Source organism: Aotus nancymaae, unplaced genomic scaffold, assembly GCF_030222135.1.
Source record: "Aotus nancymaae isolate 86718 unplaced genomic scaffold, 86718_ANA_hifiasm-v0.15.2.pri h1tg000029l, whole genome shotgun sequence".
NCBI lineage: Eukaryota > Metazoa > Chordata > Mammalia > Primates > Aotidae > Aotus > Aotus nancymaae.
This window is the reverse complement of record NW_026988442.1, coordinates 69,118,663-69,137,427: the sequence shown is the minus strand read 5'-3', so window position 1 is coordinate 69,137,427 and position 18,765 is coordinate 69,118,663. Positions and strand designations below refer to the sequence as shown.

Genomic DNA, 18,765 nt, shown 5'->3' with positions numbered 1-18,765 from the left:
AAAAAAAAAAATAAAAAAATAAAATAAGTATTATGATCCCTGAAGACCCCCTGCCTACTTACAGAACTATCAAATTCAGAGCATCACAAGATACAACAGTGTAACAGCACTCAGAGGCATTTCACCTTAATCCTCTGTTTTAATTTCTTCTTCTTCTTTGTTTTCCCATATTTGCCTTCTTCATTTCACTGAAATTTCTTAAAAATTTAAGTACTCTATGTATTTTGCATTTTTCTACTATGACTCCTGGGATATTGACTAGACTAATAAAATCGAGCTGAAATGTGACAGATTAAATTGCTAGCAAATAAGTCAAGCCAAGTAGTGCTGGCTTTGATTATTCCTAAATTTTGTTATTTACCTATAAAATGATATGAGTATAATAATATTTTATATACTTCTATTAAATTTACAGATTTATAGCCATTTTTAAATGTCAATTTATAATTATTTCAGTCTCTAGCCTTACAAAATAGTATGTAAGTTTTAGTATAGATACTACATTCTACAGGTATAAAAGCAATGTCCAAATAATTTTTAAAATGTCAAAATAATTAAGACCAAAATAATTAGACTCTAGAATGTAGCAAAATACTAAAATAATATATAAACAATCTCCCTGCTTCCTAACAAAAAGAAAAGAAATTTTAAAAGAGAAGTTAAAAGACATTGATCCCAAGTATTATATATTTTGTTTTAAAAAAGCTTGATTTTATATAAATTACTAACACATTGAAAGATCCACATAGAAATGTTTATTTGCTAAAGCTGATATTTGAAATAATCACACACATGCACACAAAAGTTAAGAAATGTTTGTCCTTTTTCAATTCAGAGCAGCCTATGGCCATGAAGTAGGGAAGCGTCCTTGGATTACAGGAGATGAGAGTATTGTAGGCCTTATGAAGGACATTGTAGGTAAGTACAAAACACTGAAGTTTTTCCAAGTGAATTGTAAAGATATTATAATTTAGTTATGAACACAGGTTATAAAGTCAAAATCTTATTGAAGAGCATCATGATTTTCTATTTTAATCTATAATAATAAAGAGGAAGAATACTTTTAATTTAAACTTGTTAATTCAAAGATTGCTATTGTGAGCATAAGGTTATTTATATAAAAATAAAATATATGTTATTATTTTTTCTTATATACTTTAAAAGTATTATTTATCACACTCATGAAAAACCATGCATTGTATTAATTTATAATTGAATAAGTTTCATAAAAATCAACTGAAATGAAATTTTTATAATTTCACTACTTAATAAAATGAACATTTTGACATGCTAAAGGTGTAAAACACCAATCATGTTTTTGTTCATTTCAATTCAATCTTTGGCGATCTATTTAAATTTTGGCTTCATGTTACTGAAAATGACATAGCTGATGCTGTTTTTAGTCTAAATAGTGCTATCCTAAAGAGAGTTATATATACTATCGGTAGTATTTAAGATAGTTTTAGATGGTAAATGTGTTAAAATTTTGGAAAAAGTTATTTATTTAATTCATTTAAATATTCAGCATTGTTTAAAATTTAAGGTACTGAACAAATACATTATCGATATTTTGATAATTGGAGTGGTGCTATTTGGAACTTTTGCAGGACTTACGGAAAACTCAAGTTTTCAAATCCTTTGTGAAAGCTTATTCTCTTACAAGCAAATATAAAAATATCTTTATGGCTTCATTCCACTTGAATCTTGACCAGTAATTAGAGAGAAAATCAACATGGCTAGAAGGGAAATGGAGTGAGGAAAGCTGGACCTAACACATAGAAAAAACTGTGGCAACTGGCAAATCATTAAAATCTGGAGAGTATCTTGTTTATCTAAAAAGTAATTACTGATTCTTTGCTATATGTAATGACTTGTGGAAGCTCTGAAGACATAAAAGTGTATGAGGGCTGGGCATGGTGATGCACACCTATAATCCCAGCAGTTTGACAGTCTGAGGCGGGTGGATTGTTTGAGCTCAGGAGTTCGAGACCAACCTGGCCAACATAGTGAGATACCATCTCTGCAAAAAAAAAAAGTCAAAAATTAGCTAAGCATGGTGGTACACAGCTGTAGTCCCAGCTAGATGAGAGGCTGAGGTGGGAGGTTAGCTTAAGCCTGGGAAGTCAAGGCTGCAGTGAGCCAAAATCATGCCACTGTTCTTCAGCCTGGATGACAGTGTGACACCTTGTCTCAAAAAAAAAAAAAAAAAAAAGAATATGGACACTCACCATCCTTATCTTTATGGACTGCCAGTAAAGGAAGATGCAATAAATCCAAAAGTAATCCATGTACCTAAGTAAAAATACAAAGAAATATAAAATTAATCACACTACCAAAGAAACATAATTTTCCAATTGATTTAGGCCTGAACACATGCATGTAACTACTCTTTTTTTCTAAAATCTCACTAAAAAATTCTGAATGGAATAGAAAAAAAAAATTACAAAGTCTAAATCCTGAAAGACAAAATAGAACAACAAAGGAGATGATATTAATGATATCTGGAGAGTTGGATGGCAGATAGACAAGTGGTAATTGCCTTTGTCAAAAAAAAAAAAAAAAAAAAAAAAAAATCCTAGGCTGGGTGCTGTGGCTTACGCCTGTAAACCCAGCACTTTGGGAGGCCGAGGCGGGCGGATCACGAGGTCAGGAGTTCAAGATCAGACTGGCCTACAAGTTGAAACCCCGTCTCTACTAAAATATACAAAAAAATTAGCTGGGCATGGTGGCTCGTGCCTGTAATCACAGCTACTTGGGAGGCTGAGATAGGAGAATTGCTTGAACCGGGACTCGGGAGGCAGAGATCGCAGCACTGTACTCCGTCCTGGGCTACAGAGCGAGACTCCATCTGGAAAAAAAAAAAAAAAAAGAAAAAAGAAATCCTAATCTCCCAGTGGCAAAAAATAAAAAGTCATCTGCTTTACTCTGCTAATCACCTAACCATGAAGAGAGCCAAATTCTGGAAAATATTTGAAGAGTAAGTTATTCTGTAAAATATTCTGAGCCACATATGAGTGGTCATAACCCAAGGCACAGTCTCAAGAGGTCTTAAGAACATGCGTCCAACGTGGTTGGGTTGACAAAATACATCAATCTACACATGTGAGATATTCATTTGTTTGGGGTTGGGGGTTGGACACAAGCATGGGTGGATGGTGGGAGTTTATAGGTCATAGGATTATAGGTAGAATCAAAGACTTTCTGATTGGCAATTGGTTGAAAGAGTTAAGTTATTATCTAAAAACCTGGAATCAATAGAAATGAGTGTCTGGGTTAAGATAAAGGGTGATGTAAACCAAGGTTCTTATTACGTAGATAAAGTCTCTTAGGTGACTACCCTTAGAGACAATGGATGACAAATGTTTCCTATTCACATCTGTAAAGGGTTCTAGTCTCTCAGTTCATCTCTTCTGGTTTGGAAGGGACTGAAAAGGGAAAGATTTAGTTATATTTATAGAGATTCTTTACAGATACAAATTTTCCCCTACAATAGAGGGCTTTGTAGGGCCACTCAAAATATTGCAAAGTGACATATTTTGGGGTAAAACATTTTGTCTTTATCTGTCATTTGATGTTATGCAGAGTAAGGTTGAAAAGTAAGCTGTGTTATATAGGATTAAATAAAACCCATCTGGTGAGATTTTATAGTTTTTAGGGTGTTACTTCCCAGGCCTCTTAAGACTTTGGGCAAGAGAGAAAACAGGTCAGAGTTTAGTAAAGAATCGCTTGAACCAGGGAGGTGGAGCTTGCAGTGAGCCAAGATCATGCCACTGAACACCAGCCTGGGCAACAGAGTGAGACTCCATCTCAAAAAAAAAAGATAACATATTGAGTACAAACTGAAAATCCTCCCTTCTATGACAAATACAGAGAAGTAATTGAAAAAAAATTAACAAACATATAGCAGCAGTTAAAAATAAGTAAATAGAAATCTGCATAGACCAGAAATTTACAGCCATTATTGAAGAAAGGAACAGTCAGAAATCTAAAAGTAGTATTTTTGGAGCAGCACACGTGGAGTCAGGCTCCGTGTAGGACTTGAGTCAAAGACTTTCCCAAGAAGCCCCAGGGCTAATTTGCTTGGATCTGGAACCCAGGGCCAGAATCTTTGACAGTCAGGTCCAGTAAAGGTCAAAACCAAGAATCTCCTCCCACACCAGTAGATTCTCAAAACACAGAGCACTTGATCAGGCTATCAGAATTACCTAGAGCAGTGCATATTCTGATGGAGAGAATTCTCATCTGAACAATCCCGAATTGCATTTAAAAATGTTCAAAGTTGTTGTGTGATAAATCTTTCATTTGTGTTCATTTGTTAGAAGCCAATTCAGACATTCAAATATCTTAACATATAAACAAACAAAAACACCGAAAAAAGAATTGCATTTAATTTGACCAGAGAATACGTGTTTCTCTTAGCTGTGGATTTTTTTTTTCACTTTATTCAGTTTCCTTTCAGAACATAAACTGCATTCTAATCCTGTTATTTTGTTCTTAATATTTATCATCCTCTAAAGAGATGTTAGAATGTTTATGTACAAGCTAGGGAAATGGTAAAGTAATATTATTCAGTAAGATTTATTTATGAAGCCAATAAAACCTGCAAAAAGGTTTCCTTTGACCATTTAAAAGTTTACAGCTCTATTGCAACTTATTAAATGTGCAAGAGTTTTGTTGCCGAGTAAATACATGTATGTCACATAAAGATCACTGAAATTTCAAACCAGCCACCTCTCATTATTATTACTAAGAAAAAATAAAAGATAAGAGAAAGACTAAATGTTCAGTCTTGTTTAGAAAAGTAAAAGGAATAAACTTATTTTAAATTTCTAAAAGAAAATCTGTCAACCATAGATGCAGGGGTTTTCTACCTGTCTTTGAAAAACCACATAGTAATATAATTTATATGCTGGCCCACAAGACTGCCCCCATTTCAGATGCCCGTCAAAAGTCCTAGAAACCACCCTTACTTCTGATGGAACACCTGTAAATTCAAGGATTTCCACAGTGCCGTCCACAGGTTCCATAATTTGCTAGAGCAGCTTGCAGAACTTTACTTTCACTTTACTTTATGTTTACCAGTTTACTATAAAGATACAATTCAGAAACAGCCAATGGAAGAGATGCATAGGACACAGAAATGGGGAGCTTCCTTGCCTTCTCTGAGCCTGCCACTCTCTTTCCACTTAGATATGTTCATCGGCCCAGAACCTCTCCGAGTCTTACTGTTCAAGAGTTTTTATAAAGCTCAATCCCAGCCCTCCTCTCCCTCCGGGAGGTCAGTGGGTAGAGCTAAAATTTCACCTCTTGTCCCTCTAATCACTTGGTCTTTTTGATGAGCAGTCCCTCATCCTGAGATGTCTCTCAGGGCCACAACCTAAGTCACTTCATTAGCATCAACTCTCTTGTGATCTAAGGGGGCTCTTTATGAATAACAAAATATACCTTTACCACTCAGAATATCCAAGGGTTTTAGGAGCCCTGTGCCCTGAGCTGGGAGCGAAAACCAAATATTTCTTGTTATACCACACCTATGGGACAAAGTTCATTTAGTTTTCTGCATTTTTGTCTTTGAATGCTGCATTAGTTAAATCAGATGTGTTTGGTCTCAAATGTAATGTGTGATATAGAGAGTAAAAATTATTTCTTAAAATGGCAAAGTGAGTTTTGTAGACCTTAAACTTCATAAACAAAATCTTTATAACTTTCCCAGTCTCAAACCTTACATGACAGATGCATTGTCACATTTTATTTGAAGTCTTTTCAGTGGCCTGGGTTGTAAATCAGAGTTATGAAGGGTGTGACAGCTCCTATGGTTAGGGAGTTTAGAGCCACAGGAATTTAAGAAATTTGCCATGCTGGCTCGTCACGGAACCCATGACCTGACCTGTAGGTAACTTAGCTTCCTTAACCTTTGGGTACATCTTTATAGATAAAAGAGCATCTGTTTTGGTCTCTCAGATCATACTATTAACTCCAAATTTTTTTAACTTCCAAAATTTTATACATATTAGTCAGAGAAATGGTCCTTACTTAAGTCAAATTGAAAAATGAATAAACCAGGCACAGTGGTTCACACCTGTAATCCCAGCACTTTGGGAAGATAAGGCAGGAGGATTTCTTGAGTCCACGAGTTTAAGACCAGCCTGGGCAACACGGTGAAACCCCACCTCTGCAAGAAATACATACACACAAAAATTAGCTGAGCATGGTGGTGCATGCCTCTAGTCCCAGCTATTCGAAAGGCTGAGGTGGGAGGATTGCTGGAACCCGGGAGTTTGAGGCTACAGTGAGCCATGATCATGCTGCTGCACTCCAGCATGGGTGACAGAAAAAAAAAATGTATAACTTCACTCAAACAGACTCTTTTAGAATGTGTTTGTGTGTGTGTGTTAATTTTATTTGCAAACCCCATGCAGTTTCCCATTTTGCTTTGGTTACTAAGAAGTTCTAAGAAAAATTTGATCAATTTTGAAGTAACAAAAACATTTCATAAATTCTAATTGGTTTCTCATCTGCATTTACTATGTTGATACTTTCTATCATTCTTTCTCAAATAGTTTTGTATTACAATTTATCTCACACCCTCTTTGGAAGTGTGGTTTAAGTGATGAAATAATTAAAGAAATTGTGTTGTAACTGCAGTAAAGAGTAGCAAAGGTCAAATTTATTTTTCCTGCTTGCGATGTTACCAGTAGCGAATCCATATGGATGTGCCGCAACCTCAATTCTTGCCTCTTCAGAAGAGATAATTCAACTGAGGGGCATAAGGCAGGAGAGATCAAGAACAAGTTTTAGAGCAGGAGTGAAAGTTTATTAAGTTTTAGAGCAGGAATGAAAAGAATTAAAGTACATTTGAAAGAGGAGGCAGGCAACTTGAGAGATCAAGTGTGTGGTTTGACCATTGACTTTGGGTTTTATTTGTTGGCATGCTTCTGGGGGCTTGTGTCCCTTCCCTCTTATTCCTCCCTTGGGGTGGGCTATCCTCATGTGCATCGGCCTGCCAGCACTTTGGAGAGTCTGCATGTGCATTCTTCCCATGCCAGCTGAATGTCCCTAGAAGGTCATGTAAGAGGCATTAAAACTCTGCCGTTTTGTCTCTTAATGTACATGCTGAAGCCTACTCACCCAAATTCTGAGATATTGGGAAGTTGCTGATCACCAGGTTCAGGTTTTTTTCTATCTTTTGGGAGACTGTCTTTCCCCAGCACTGGATGCAACCAATTATTATTTTAGATGGACAGTTAACAACTGCCTGACCATCACCCGATGGTCACCTGACATTCTTGGTGATGGGAGGGAGCTCTCTCCTGCCCTGCTCATGTCTGCCTGACTACCTACTGTAACACTAGGTTATCTAAATGTGCCATGAGCAAACAGACATGTTATATATTTTGGATCATGATTGAATCTTCCATGTTTTTAAAACCACAGCCTTTAGTTTACCATAATTTTTCTTTAAAAAAAGGAACAAGAGGATAATAAAATCTGTTATGTGTACAAATTGATGGAGTGGATAAAAAAGAGAAAGAAATAATAAGCAACCCCATTTATTCATAGACATAGAAAAACTTCAATTTCAGATGAGAAGAAAAACTATGAATGAAACATTTTATAGAGAGCCAACAATTCTGCAAAACATGGAATAACTTTCCCTTATAATTAATGTCATATTATCAACATGGTAGAAATAAAATTGCTGAAGAATATTATTAATGTTATTATTAAGCTTACTTTTCCCTGGATACATAAAAATCACAAAGGATTAGCTACATGCGTTTGAGATTATAAAAATGGTATAATGTGACCATAAATTTGCTTTATGAAATTTGTGGCTGACCCTCAAAGAAGCAATAATCCCTGGAAGCTGTCCCTCCCATAGTTACAGACCCTCAGTCATGCACCAGCCACTTCTAAAGGCCGCTGAAATTTGTTACTTGAAAAATGGAGTGTAAAGTTCTTGGAGTTAGCCTCATTACAAACCTTACAGCCAATCCAGAATAATAATTTCATCTTCTAAATAAAATATACGAACATGGTATGGCAGTTATGAGACCCATAATGAACCCTCTTATCCAAAGGTAAACAGTTTAGGGCCTTGTCATCCCCACTTTGCAAGAGATTTGAAATTATGTTAGGATTAAAAAGGTTCAGAGTTGGTTGTGAGCCTGTGTCTCAAGTCAAATACACAGAGTATTTTCTGTAAACAGTGCTTGAATCCTAAAAGAACACTCTTATTTTATTTTTTCTTCTACAGGACTTTCAGTCTGTTAGTTCATCTCTTTGCACATCAGTTTCCTCGTTATGAAATGAAGAAAATCAGAGTAGGTATCTCATTGAGTTGCTATGCAGACTGAAATAATACAAGTCACATATTTAGAAGTGCTGAAATGCTTAAGGGATCCGTAAACATTAGCATGCCAGGCTTTGAGACCAGAAGGCAGTTGCTTGCACTTAACTAAGCTTTATCTTCTGGTAAAGCAAAAATATGATGTTCAATAAATAAACCAACAAGAAATAAACAAGCAGAGAAGCGCTCTTCAGATTAGAGCACTGGCTCACACTCATCTCAGACGTGATTCAAATCTTGACATTTATTGCAGTGAGTCATAGATGATCTTAAGAAGTAAAGATCCTTTCCAAACCTGCTACGCTTTCTGGAAGCATTTAAAAAAATTTTGCCCCTACATAATTGGAACTCTGGATGTTTCCACATTAATTCAAAATAATTAGGAAAAAGTAAAGGAATAAGGAAAAACAACTTGAATAAACTTTGGTTAACTTTTTAAAAAAAGATTGTTAATGGAATGTTGATGATATTGAAACATCTTAGAACAATATTGGTTTCAGAAATCTAATTTGAACCGAAAAAGATAGTCCAATTAGGTAAATAATCTTTTGAAAATACAGGCATAACTTGAAGATAGCATGGCTTGGTTCCAGACTGCTGTGGTAAAGCAAATATTGCAATCAAGTGAGTCACACAAATTTTTGGTTAACCAGTTTATATAAAAGTTATGTTTACACTATACTGTAGTCTATTAAGTGTGCGATAGCATTACATCTAAAAAGCAATGTGGATGGATACCTTAATTTAAAAACAACTTTATTGCTAAAAAATGCTAATAATCATCTGAGCCTAAAGTGAGCTGTAATCTTTTGCTGATGGTGGGTGTCTTGCCTCTATGTTGATGGCTGCTGACCAATTTCAATGGTGGTACCTGAAGGTTAAACAGGCTATGGCAATTTCTTAGAATAAGACAACAATCATGTTTGCCACATCAATTGACTCTTCCTTTCATGAAAGAAGTCCCTGTAGCTTGTGATGCTTTTTGATAGTATTTTACTCACAATAGACGTTGTTTCAAAACTTGAGGCAATCCTCTGAAATCCTGCCACTGCTTTGTCAATTAAAGTAATGAAATATTCAAATCCTTTGTTGTCATTTCAACAATGTTCACATCTTCACAATCTTCAAAATCTTAACTATTTTTCCTTGCTCTTTCATAAAAAGGAACCCCTCATTTGTTCAAGTTTTATTATGAGATTGCAACAATTCAGCCACATCTTCAGGCTCCAACTCTAATTCTAGTTATTTGGCTATTCCACTACATCTGCAATTATTTCCTCCACTTGAAGTCTTGAACCCCTCAAAGTCATCCATGAGGGCTGGAATCAACGTCTTTCAAATTCCTATTAATGTTGATATTTTGACCTCCCCTCCTCCCATGAATCATGAATGTTCTTAGTGGCATCCAGAATGGTGACTTCTTTCCAGAAGGTTTTCAACTGACTTTGCACAGATCCATCAGAGGGATCACTATCTGTGGCACAATATCCTTCAAAATGTTTTTTTTTCCAATTTTTTTTTTTTTTTTTTTTTTTTTTTTTAGACAGAGTCTCACTCTATTGCCCAGGCTGGAGTGCAGTGGTACGATCTTGACTCACTGCAACTCCCGCCTCCCAGGTTCAAGCGGTTCTCCTGTCTCAAACTCCCCATTCTCCTGTCTCAAACTCCCGAGTAGCTGGGATTACAGGCATACACCAACATGTCTGACTATTTTTTATAATTTTAATAGAGGTGGGATTTCACCATGTTGGCCATACTGGTCTTGAACTCCTAACCTCAGGTGATCCACCCACTTTGGCCTACCAAAGTGCTGGAATTACAGGCATGAGCCCCTGCACCTGGCCTTTTATCCAAATTTCTTATTTTTATTTTTATTATTATTATTATTTTTTTTTTTTTTGAGGCGGAGTTTCGCTCTTGTTACCCAGGCTGGAGTGCAATGGCGCGATCTCAGCTCACCGTAACCTCCGCCTCCTGGGTTCAGGCAATTCTCCTGCCTCAGCCTCCTGAGTAGCTGGGATTACAGGCACGCGCCACCATGCCCAGCTAATTTTTTGTATTAGCAGAGACGGGGTTTCACCATGTTGACCAGGATGGTCTCGATCTCTTGACCTTGTGATCCACCCGCCTCGGCCTCCCAAAGTGCTGGGATTACAGGCTTGAGCCACCGTGCCCGGCCTCTTATTTTTATTTATTTTTATTTTTATTATTTATTTTTGAGACAGAGTCATGCTCTGTCATACAGGCTGGAATACAGTGATGCAATCACAGCTCACTGCAGCCTTGACATCCTGGGCTCCAGCAATTCTCCTGCCTCAGCTTCCCCTGAGTAGCTGAGACCACAAGTACATGCTACTATGCTTGGCTAATTTTTGTATTTTGAGTAAAGATGGGGTTTCACCGTGTTGCTCAGGCTGATCTCAAACTCCTGAGCTCAAGCAATCCACCTGCGTAGGCCTCCCAAAGTTCTGGGATTACCGTGCCCAGCTGCTAAATTTTATTCTTAAAGAATACTAATTGAAAGTAAAAATTACTCAATGATCCATGGACTGCAGAAGGGATGCTGTGTTAACAAACTTGAAAACTTTAATATCCTTGTACATCTCCATCAGGGTTCTTGGGTGACTTAGGTACATTGTCAATAAGCAGTCAATGTTTTGAAAAACATCTTTTTTTCTGAGCAGTAAGTCTCAACAGTGGGCTTAACATCTTCAGCAAACCATGCTGTAAATAGTCGTCCAGGCTTTGTCATTTCGTTTATAAAGCACAGGAAGAGTAGATTTAGCATAATTCTTAAGGGCCCTGGGATTTTTTTTAATGGTAAATAAGTATTGGCCTAAACTTAAAGTCATTAGCTACTTTAACTCAAATAAGATTCTGCCTGTCCCTTGAAGCTTTGTAGCCAAGACCTCCTTTCTAGCCATAAAAGTCCTAGATAGCATCTTCTTCCAATAGAAAACTCTTTCATCTGCATTGAAAATCTGTTGTTCAGTGAAGCCCACATCAATGATCAAAGTTTAATTTTCTGGATAACTTGCTGCAGATTCTCCATCAGCACTTGCTGCTTCACTTTGAACTTTTTTGTTTTTCAAATAGCCAACTTGAGACAAGTTTATTAGTAATTTCATGGTACCCTTTCATGGGCTGATTCTCACCTCACTCCTTCCCCAAGCAACTTCTGTGAGTGACGTCAGACAGTATATCCTTTTGTTGTTCTTTGTCCAGCCATCCTTAAAGACCCCAGATACAACTGCTCTGTAAATGATCTCAGTATGTGTAATCTTAAGTCATCTTGTTAACACAGACACCTCTGAGTTTCCCAAGAAAACTTCGGTTGAGTTCTCTAAGTTGAAACCTTGAGAGAGGAAGATTTTCAAGTAGGAACCAGACAAATTCATGTAAAACTCGTCACTACCCTTCTTCAGGCTCCACTTCTAATTCTAGTTATTTGGCTGTTCCACTACATCTGTGATTATTTCCTCCACTTGAAGTCTTGAGTTCCTCAAAGTCATCCATGAGGGCTGGATGACCCTGTGGTTACACCTGTGTCATAGAAAAGTTCTGGTTTTTATACTGCAAATGGGATTTCCTCTTCAAGCTTACTATACTCTGTCTTTTTAAAATGTAGGTGAAGACATCAGTATAAAAGCTAATGTCCCAAACAGCACTGCCCTGAATATTGCTGTTTCTTTAACAGCCTTTCTCCCAGCTCTTCCAAGATGGCCCATAACATTGCCTTCCTTGCCCATTACCTTGATCCCTTGAATGGGCTCAAAACTTTGGAATGCAAAAACATTCATTGCAGTTACTTGGTTGAGAAAGATGATACACCAGGTTCTTTTGATCCAAAGATTATCCTGGGAATACTTCATTTGGGCCAAAATGAGGGATTATTCCAAAGAAGAATGAAGAAGCAATTACTCCTGCCCCTAGTTATATACTCTTGGACAATGATTATGGCTTGCATTTCTGCTGATAATGCTGTGTGCTATAATTACATGTAAGTATATAAGGAACCTGGGGTAAAATCATGGACTTTCTCTCTTTTGCTGGCATCATCTAAAGAAATACCATGGGCATCATGGAAGGCTAGATAACTATAGGCTGAAAAAGAGCAGGGTTCAGTTTCCTGCTGTCAGGATGCCCTGTTGAGAGAGTGCTCTTCAAAGTTTTTTGTATCCTTGGGTCCTGCAAATCAGGCCTGGATGCATCTTTATTTTAGAAGAGTAGGTGCCTCTATTTTTTCAGTTGAAATGACCAAATTTATAAGATCTAATAATTGTGTCCACTGAAACGATTATCAAAAAGGGATCTGCATTTGACAATACAGAAGTATACCTGGAACCTATGCAGGCAGTGGCACTGCTGCACCCTGGTCACTGCCTGGCTCCCATGCTCCTCTTCCTGGAACTTATGTCCACCTTGAACTTCCCAGCTTCCATGCTAGTTTCACACTTTTCTTCTTCATCTTCCTCACCTCTCTCATGCTTCAAAGAACTGAAGAGAATTGAGGCCGTGCTCTGGTTTAGGCTTTGGCTTAATAAAATATTGAGGCTGATTTGGTCATCTGACCAGGCCACTCAAACTTTATCCATATCAGCAATAAGTCTTTTTTCACACTATTGATGAAGACATACCCAAGATTGGGCAATTTACGAAGGAAAGAGGTTTAATGGAGAACTCACAGTTCCACATAGCTGGGAAGAACTCACGATAGTGGCAGAAGGTAAGGAGCAGCAAGTCACATCTTATGTGGATGGCAGCAGGCAAAAAGAGAGCTTGTGTAGGGAAACTCCCCTTTTTTAAAACCCTCAGATCTTATGAGACTGATTCACTATCAGAAGGACAGCACAGGAAAGACCTGGCCTCATGCTTTAATTACCTCCCACCAGGTCCCTCCCACAACACATGGGAATTCAAACCCTTCCACTCTTGGCCCCTCCCAAAATCATGTCCTCATATTTCAAAACCAATCATGCTTTTCCAACAGTCCCCAAAGTCTTAACTCATTACAGCATTAAAAAGTCCACAGTCCAAAGTCTCATCTGAGACAAGGAAGGTCCCTTCCACCTATAAGCCTGTAAGATCAATAGTAAGTTAATTATTTCCTAGATACAATGGAAGTACAGGCATTGGGTAAATACAGCTGATAAAAATGGGAGAAATTGGCCAAAACAAAGGGGCTACAGGTCCATGCAAGTCCAAAATCCAGTGAGGCAGTCAAATCTTAAAGCTCCAAAATGATTTTTGACTCCATGTCTCACACCTGGGTCACACTATGCAAGAAGTGGGTTCCCATGGGGTGTTGGGCAGCTCTGCCCCTGTAGCTTTACAGGGTACAGCCTCACTCCTAGCTGCCTTCATGGGCTGGCATTTAGTATCTGTTACTCTTCTGGGCACATGATGCAAGCTGTCAGTGGATCTATTATTCTGAGTTCTGTAGAATGGTGGCTCTCTTCTCACAGCTCCACTGGGTGGTACCCCAGTAGGGGGCTCCCACCCTACTTTTCCCTCTGCACTGCCCTAGCAGAGGTTCTCCATGAGGACCCTATCTCTACAGCAAACTTCTGACTGGGCATCCAGGCATTTTCATATATCTGAAATCTAGATGGAAGTTTCCAAACCTTGACTTTTGTGCACTCACAAGCTCAGCACCACATGGAAGCTGCCAAAGCTTAAGGCTTGCACCCTCTGAAGCCACAGCCTGAGCTGTATGTACCTTGGTCCCCAGCCACAGCTGGAGTGGCTGGGACTCAGGGCACCAAGTCCCTAGGCTGCGCAAAGCAGAGGGGTCCTGGGTCCAGCCCATAAAACCACTTGTTCCTCCTAGGCCTCTGAGCCTGTGATGGAAGGGACTACCTTGAAGACCTCTGACATGCCTTGGAGAAACTTTCCCCATTGTCTTGGGGATTAACATTCAGCTCCTTGTTACTTATGCAAATTTCTGCAGCTGCCTTGAATTTCTCCTCAGAAAAATGGGTTTTGTTTTCTACCTTGTTGTCAGGCTGCAAATTTTCCAAACGTTTATGCTGTGTTTCTCTTTTAAAACTGAATGCCTTTAACACTCAAGTCACCTCTTGAATGCTTTGCTGCTTAGAAATTTCTTTTGCCGGATACCCTAAAATCATCCCTCTCAAGTTCAAAATTCCATAAATCTCTAGGGCAGGGGCAGAATGCCACCAGTCTCTTTGCTAAAACATAGCAAGAGTCACCTTTGTTCCAGTTCCCAACAAGTTTCTCATATCCATCTGAGACCACTTCAGCCTGGATTTCATTGTGCATATCATTATTAGCATTTTGGTCAAAGCCATTTAGCAAGTCTCTAGGAAGTTCCAAACTTTCCCATATTTTCCTGTCTTGTTCTGAGCCCTCCAAACCGTTCCAACCTCTGCCTGTTACCCAGTTCCAAAGTTGCTTCCACATTTTTGGGTATCTTTTCAGCAATGCCCTACTCTACTGGTACCAATTTACTGTATTAGTCTGTTTTCATGCTGTGATAAAGACATACCTGAGACTGGGCAATTTACAAAGAAAAGAGGTTTACAGGAGAACTCACAGTTCCATGTGGCTGGGGAAGCCTCACAAACATGGCAGGAGACAAGGAGGAGCAAGTCACATCTTACATGGATGGCAGGAGGCAAAGAGATAGCTTGTGTAGGGAAACTCCTGTTTTTAAAACCATCAGATCTCGTGAGACTTACTCATTATCATAAGGACAGTACAGGAAAGACCTGCCCCCATGATTACTTCCCACCAGGTCCCTTCTACAACACATGGGAATTCAAAATGAGATTTGGGTGGGGACACAGTCAAACCTTATCAAGACTGTTTATCTTTCTTATCATTCTTGTGTTTGCTGAAGTAGCAGTTTTAACTTCCTTCAAGAACATATTCTTTGTATTTATAACTTGGCTAACTGTTTGGCAAAAGAGACCTAGCTTTCAGCTCCCTCAGCTTTTGGCATGTCTTCTTTACTAAGCTTAATCATTTCTGGCTTTTGGTTTAAAGTGAGAGACTTGTGACTTTTCCTTTCACTTGAACACTTAGAGGTCATTGTAGGGTTATTAATTGGCTTAATTTCAAAGTTGAGTCTCAGGGAATAGTGAGGCTGGAGAAGTGGGAGAGAAATGGGGGAAGGGCTGATCAGTGGAGCAGTCAGAACATACAACATTTATTAAGTTTTCTGTCTTATATGAGTGTGTTTTGTAAATGCCAAAATAATTACAGTGTTAACATCAAAGATCATTGATCACAGAAGTAATAATAAAGTTTGAAATATTGCAAGAATTATCAAAATGTGGTACAGAGACATGAGGTGAGCAGATGCTTTTGGAAAAATGGCACTGATAAGCTCTCTTGATGGAGGATTGCCACAGACCTTCAATTTGTTTAAAAAAAAATACCAGATGTGGTGGCTCACGCCTATAATCCCTCCAGCACTTTGGGGGGCCAAGGCAGGCAGTTCACCTGAGCTCAGGAGTTTGAGATCAGCCTGGACATGGTAAAACCCTGTCTCCACAAAAAATACAAAAAATTAGCTGGACATAGTGGAATGTCCTCCTACATGGAGGTAGGAGGATTACTTGAGCTTGAGAGGCAGAGGTTGCAGTGAGCTGTGATCCTGCCTCTGTACTCCAGCCTGGTTGACACAATATACAAAACAAACAAACAAAGAAAAACAGTAAAGTGAAGTTCAATGAAACAAAATGTGCCTGTACACTAAAAATCAGTCTATTGTAGCTGATGTTAAGAATACTAAATTCTTTAGTGTCTTTAGGTCATATTTGTAATAAACACTTCTGTTAATGTTTTAAAATTTACTATTAGCACCATCCCCAGTTATAAGTATACACATTCATGCATGTTGGACTAACCCTGTCCTTGGACAAAGGTCAGTAGCTGATGAAGATTGCATTTTTTGATGTGCTCAGTTAAGTATAATTTAAGGTGGTCCCTTGTACAATAATGTTTATGTATGTGTACAGACAAATTAATCAAATCGGGAAGAGATTATTTACAAAGAATTTACCCAAGCATGAGAAGACCTTTGAAAGTAAGATGAGGGAAGCTCCATACCAAGTATAAGTGTAGTTTAATTCTGCCCAGCACATCTGGAGGGGAGCATGTGCGTAGGTGCATCACATTCCCAAGCCAGAAAAATTTTAGGTGATTCAAAATGAACATTGTATTGTTGGAAGAACAAAAGTGTTCTAGGAATAATCTTTTTTTTTTTTTTTTTTACCCTCTGTCACCTAGGTGTTGGTAGCACTGCCATCTCTTCTCTCCCGCCCTTTCTCCAGGCTTAAGCAGTCCTCCAACTCAGCCTTCCAAGTAGTGGGGACCACAGGCATGCACCACCACACTCAGCTACTTTTTTGTGTTTTCAGTAGAGACAGGGTCTTACTACATTACTCAGGCTGGTATTGAACTCCTCGGCTCAAACAATCCATCCACCTTGGCCTCCCAAAGTGCTGGGATTACAGGTGTAAGCCATCACGCCCAGCCTATATCCAAACTTCTTTTTATATGTTTTTTGTTTTCTTATTTCTTTCTTTGTTTTTTGTTTTTGCTTTTTTTAAATACAGGTTCTCACTCTGTCACCCAGGCTAGAGTGTGGAGTGCAGTGGTGCAATTATAGTTCACTGCAGCCTTTAGCACTCTTTCTGTCTCAGCTTCCTGAGTAGCTGGGACTACAGGAGCATGCCACTACAGAAGGCTAATTTTTAAAAGTTGTTCGTAGCGACAGCATCTCACTATGTTGCCCAGGCTGATCTTGAACACTTGGGCTCAAGCATTCCTCCTGCCTCAGCCTCCCACTATATTCATTTTAATCAGAATGTAATGTTTAAGCAAAATTAGAATGTCTGAGCTTCTACAGAAAGTCTCCCCCTTCCTGCCTCTTCCATTTCTTGATGTTCATTTGTGGTAACTATTTTTTCTTTTATTTTCGCCTCACTTTATTCTTTGAAATGCTTCTCTGTCTACTAATTCTGTTTTTTTCTTCACATTACTTTTTCTTTCCCCCTTCTACTCACCCTGCCATTCTTTTTAAATAAATGGTTTTCACAAGAGATGTTTGTAAATAACAGAGTCAAGAGTAAGATGAAGTTAGGCAGTTTAGATAGTTTTTGTTTTAGAAACAGCAGTAAAAGTTCACATGATGGTTGTTCTGTGGTCGGCAGGTTCAAGCCAACCTATTCCAACAAATTCAAGCCAACAAGTCTGAGGAAGCTGAAAGGCCCAAGAAAGAGACTGACAAAGCCAGTTTCTCCGAAAGAAAACATTTAATAGGGACTGAGAAACAGAAGTCACGATGTCCTGGGAACTGGCAAATGCAAGATTAGATAGTGAGTCCCCTGCACCATTACCCACCAGACATAGGATTTATATATAACAGAGAGAAGGATTGTGTGGGACAAATGAAGTCAACCCCTCAGGGAAAGGCAAAAATGCTGTGTGAATCTACCTAAGGGCAGGATTTATAGTAGCAGTAGTTAAAATAGAAATCTTAAAGGCATTCCCAGCATAAGGGTTACTCAGAAGTCACCATGGTGGAATAAAACCCAATATGGAGTTGCTTTAGCCTCCACAATAATGCAGAGAAACAAATATAATGGAGATGGCAGTATTTTTTAGACTGTATTTCAAAGAAATCTTCTCTTTGAAACATGGCGAAGAAGGTGTATGTCACGATATGCAACATAAGCTTGTCATATTCATACTATTTAATATATCTAGGACAAATTTTATGTAGTTCTAGGAATATACAGTGAGAGTTTTCTTTCTTTTTTTTTTTTTTTATTTTAGAGATGGGGTTTCACCATGTTGGTCAGGCTGGTCTCGAACTCCTGACCTCGTGATCCACCCACCTCAGCCTCCCAAAGTGCTGGGATTACAGATGTGAGCCACCACGCCTGGCCACAGTAAGAGTTTTCTTATTGCCCCTTCACTTTAGATATTATTCACCTTACAATGATCAGATATGCATCTTTTAACATGGACCACTTATTCCTCAACCTTGTATATCAAATAGAGAAATCTATGTAGCAAATGCCAGAAGAAGTTTTCCTTGACCCAATAAAGATACAGGACCTTCCTTAAATGGCTATGTTAAAATATAAATTCTTAAATTATGTACTTATTTACATGGCTTCTCCCCTCTAGTGAACTTACCCTGGAATGTATCTATTACATTTATTCTACTTACTGTCTATTCTTTTAAAATAGGACTCTATCAGAAATACCCCTCTGGATACAAAATGTAGGATTTGTGTTATACATTTTCTCTAACATCTAGTTCAGCCTTAAAATATTAAAGTACACATCCCATTTTTCTCAGTGATAGTAAAGGGGCAAAATTTCTATTACACAGGTCTAATTGCCTTGAAGAAATATTATAAGAACTCAAAACATGG

The 18,765-nt window shown here is 38.2% G+C and overlaps 1 protein-coding gene across 3 annotated transcripts in view; it reads left to right on the top strand.

The window, feature by feature from the left end:
• Positions 1–18,765, top strand: part of KYNU (kynureninase) — a 146,317-nt gene that overhangs the window by 45,436 nt on the left and 82,116 nt on the right. For all 3 annotated transcript variants that reach the window (XM_012473460.3, XM_012473461.3, XM_064382801.1), the window contains exon 4: positions 836–918. In XM_012473460.3, coding sequence (XP_012328883.2) covers positions 836–918 — 83 coding nt within the window. The remainder of the gene's footprint in view (positions 1–835; positions 919–18,765) is intronic.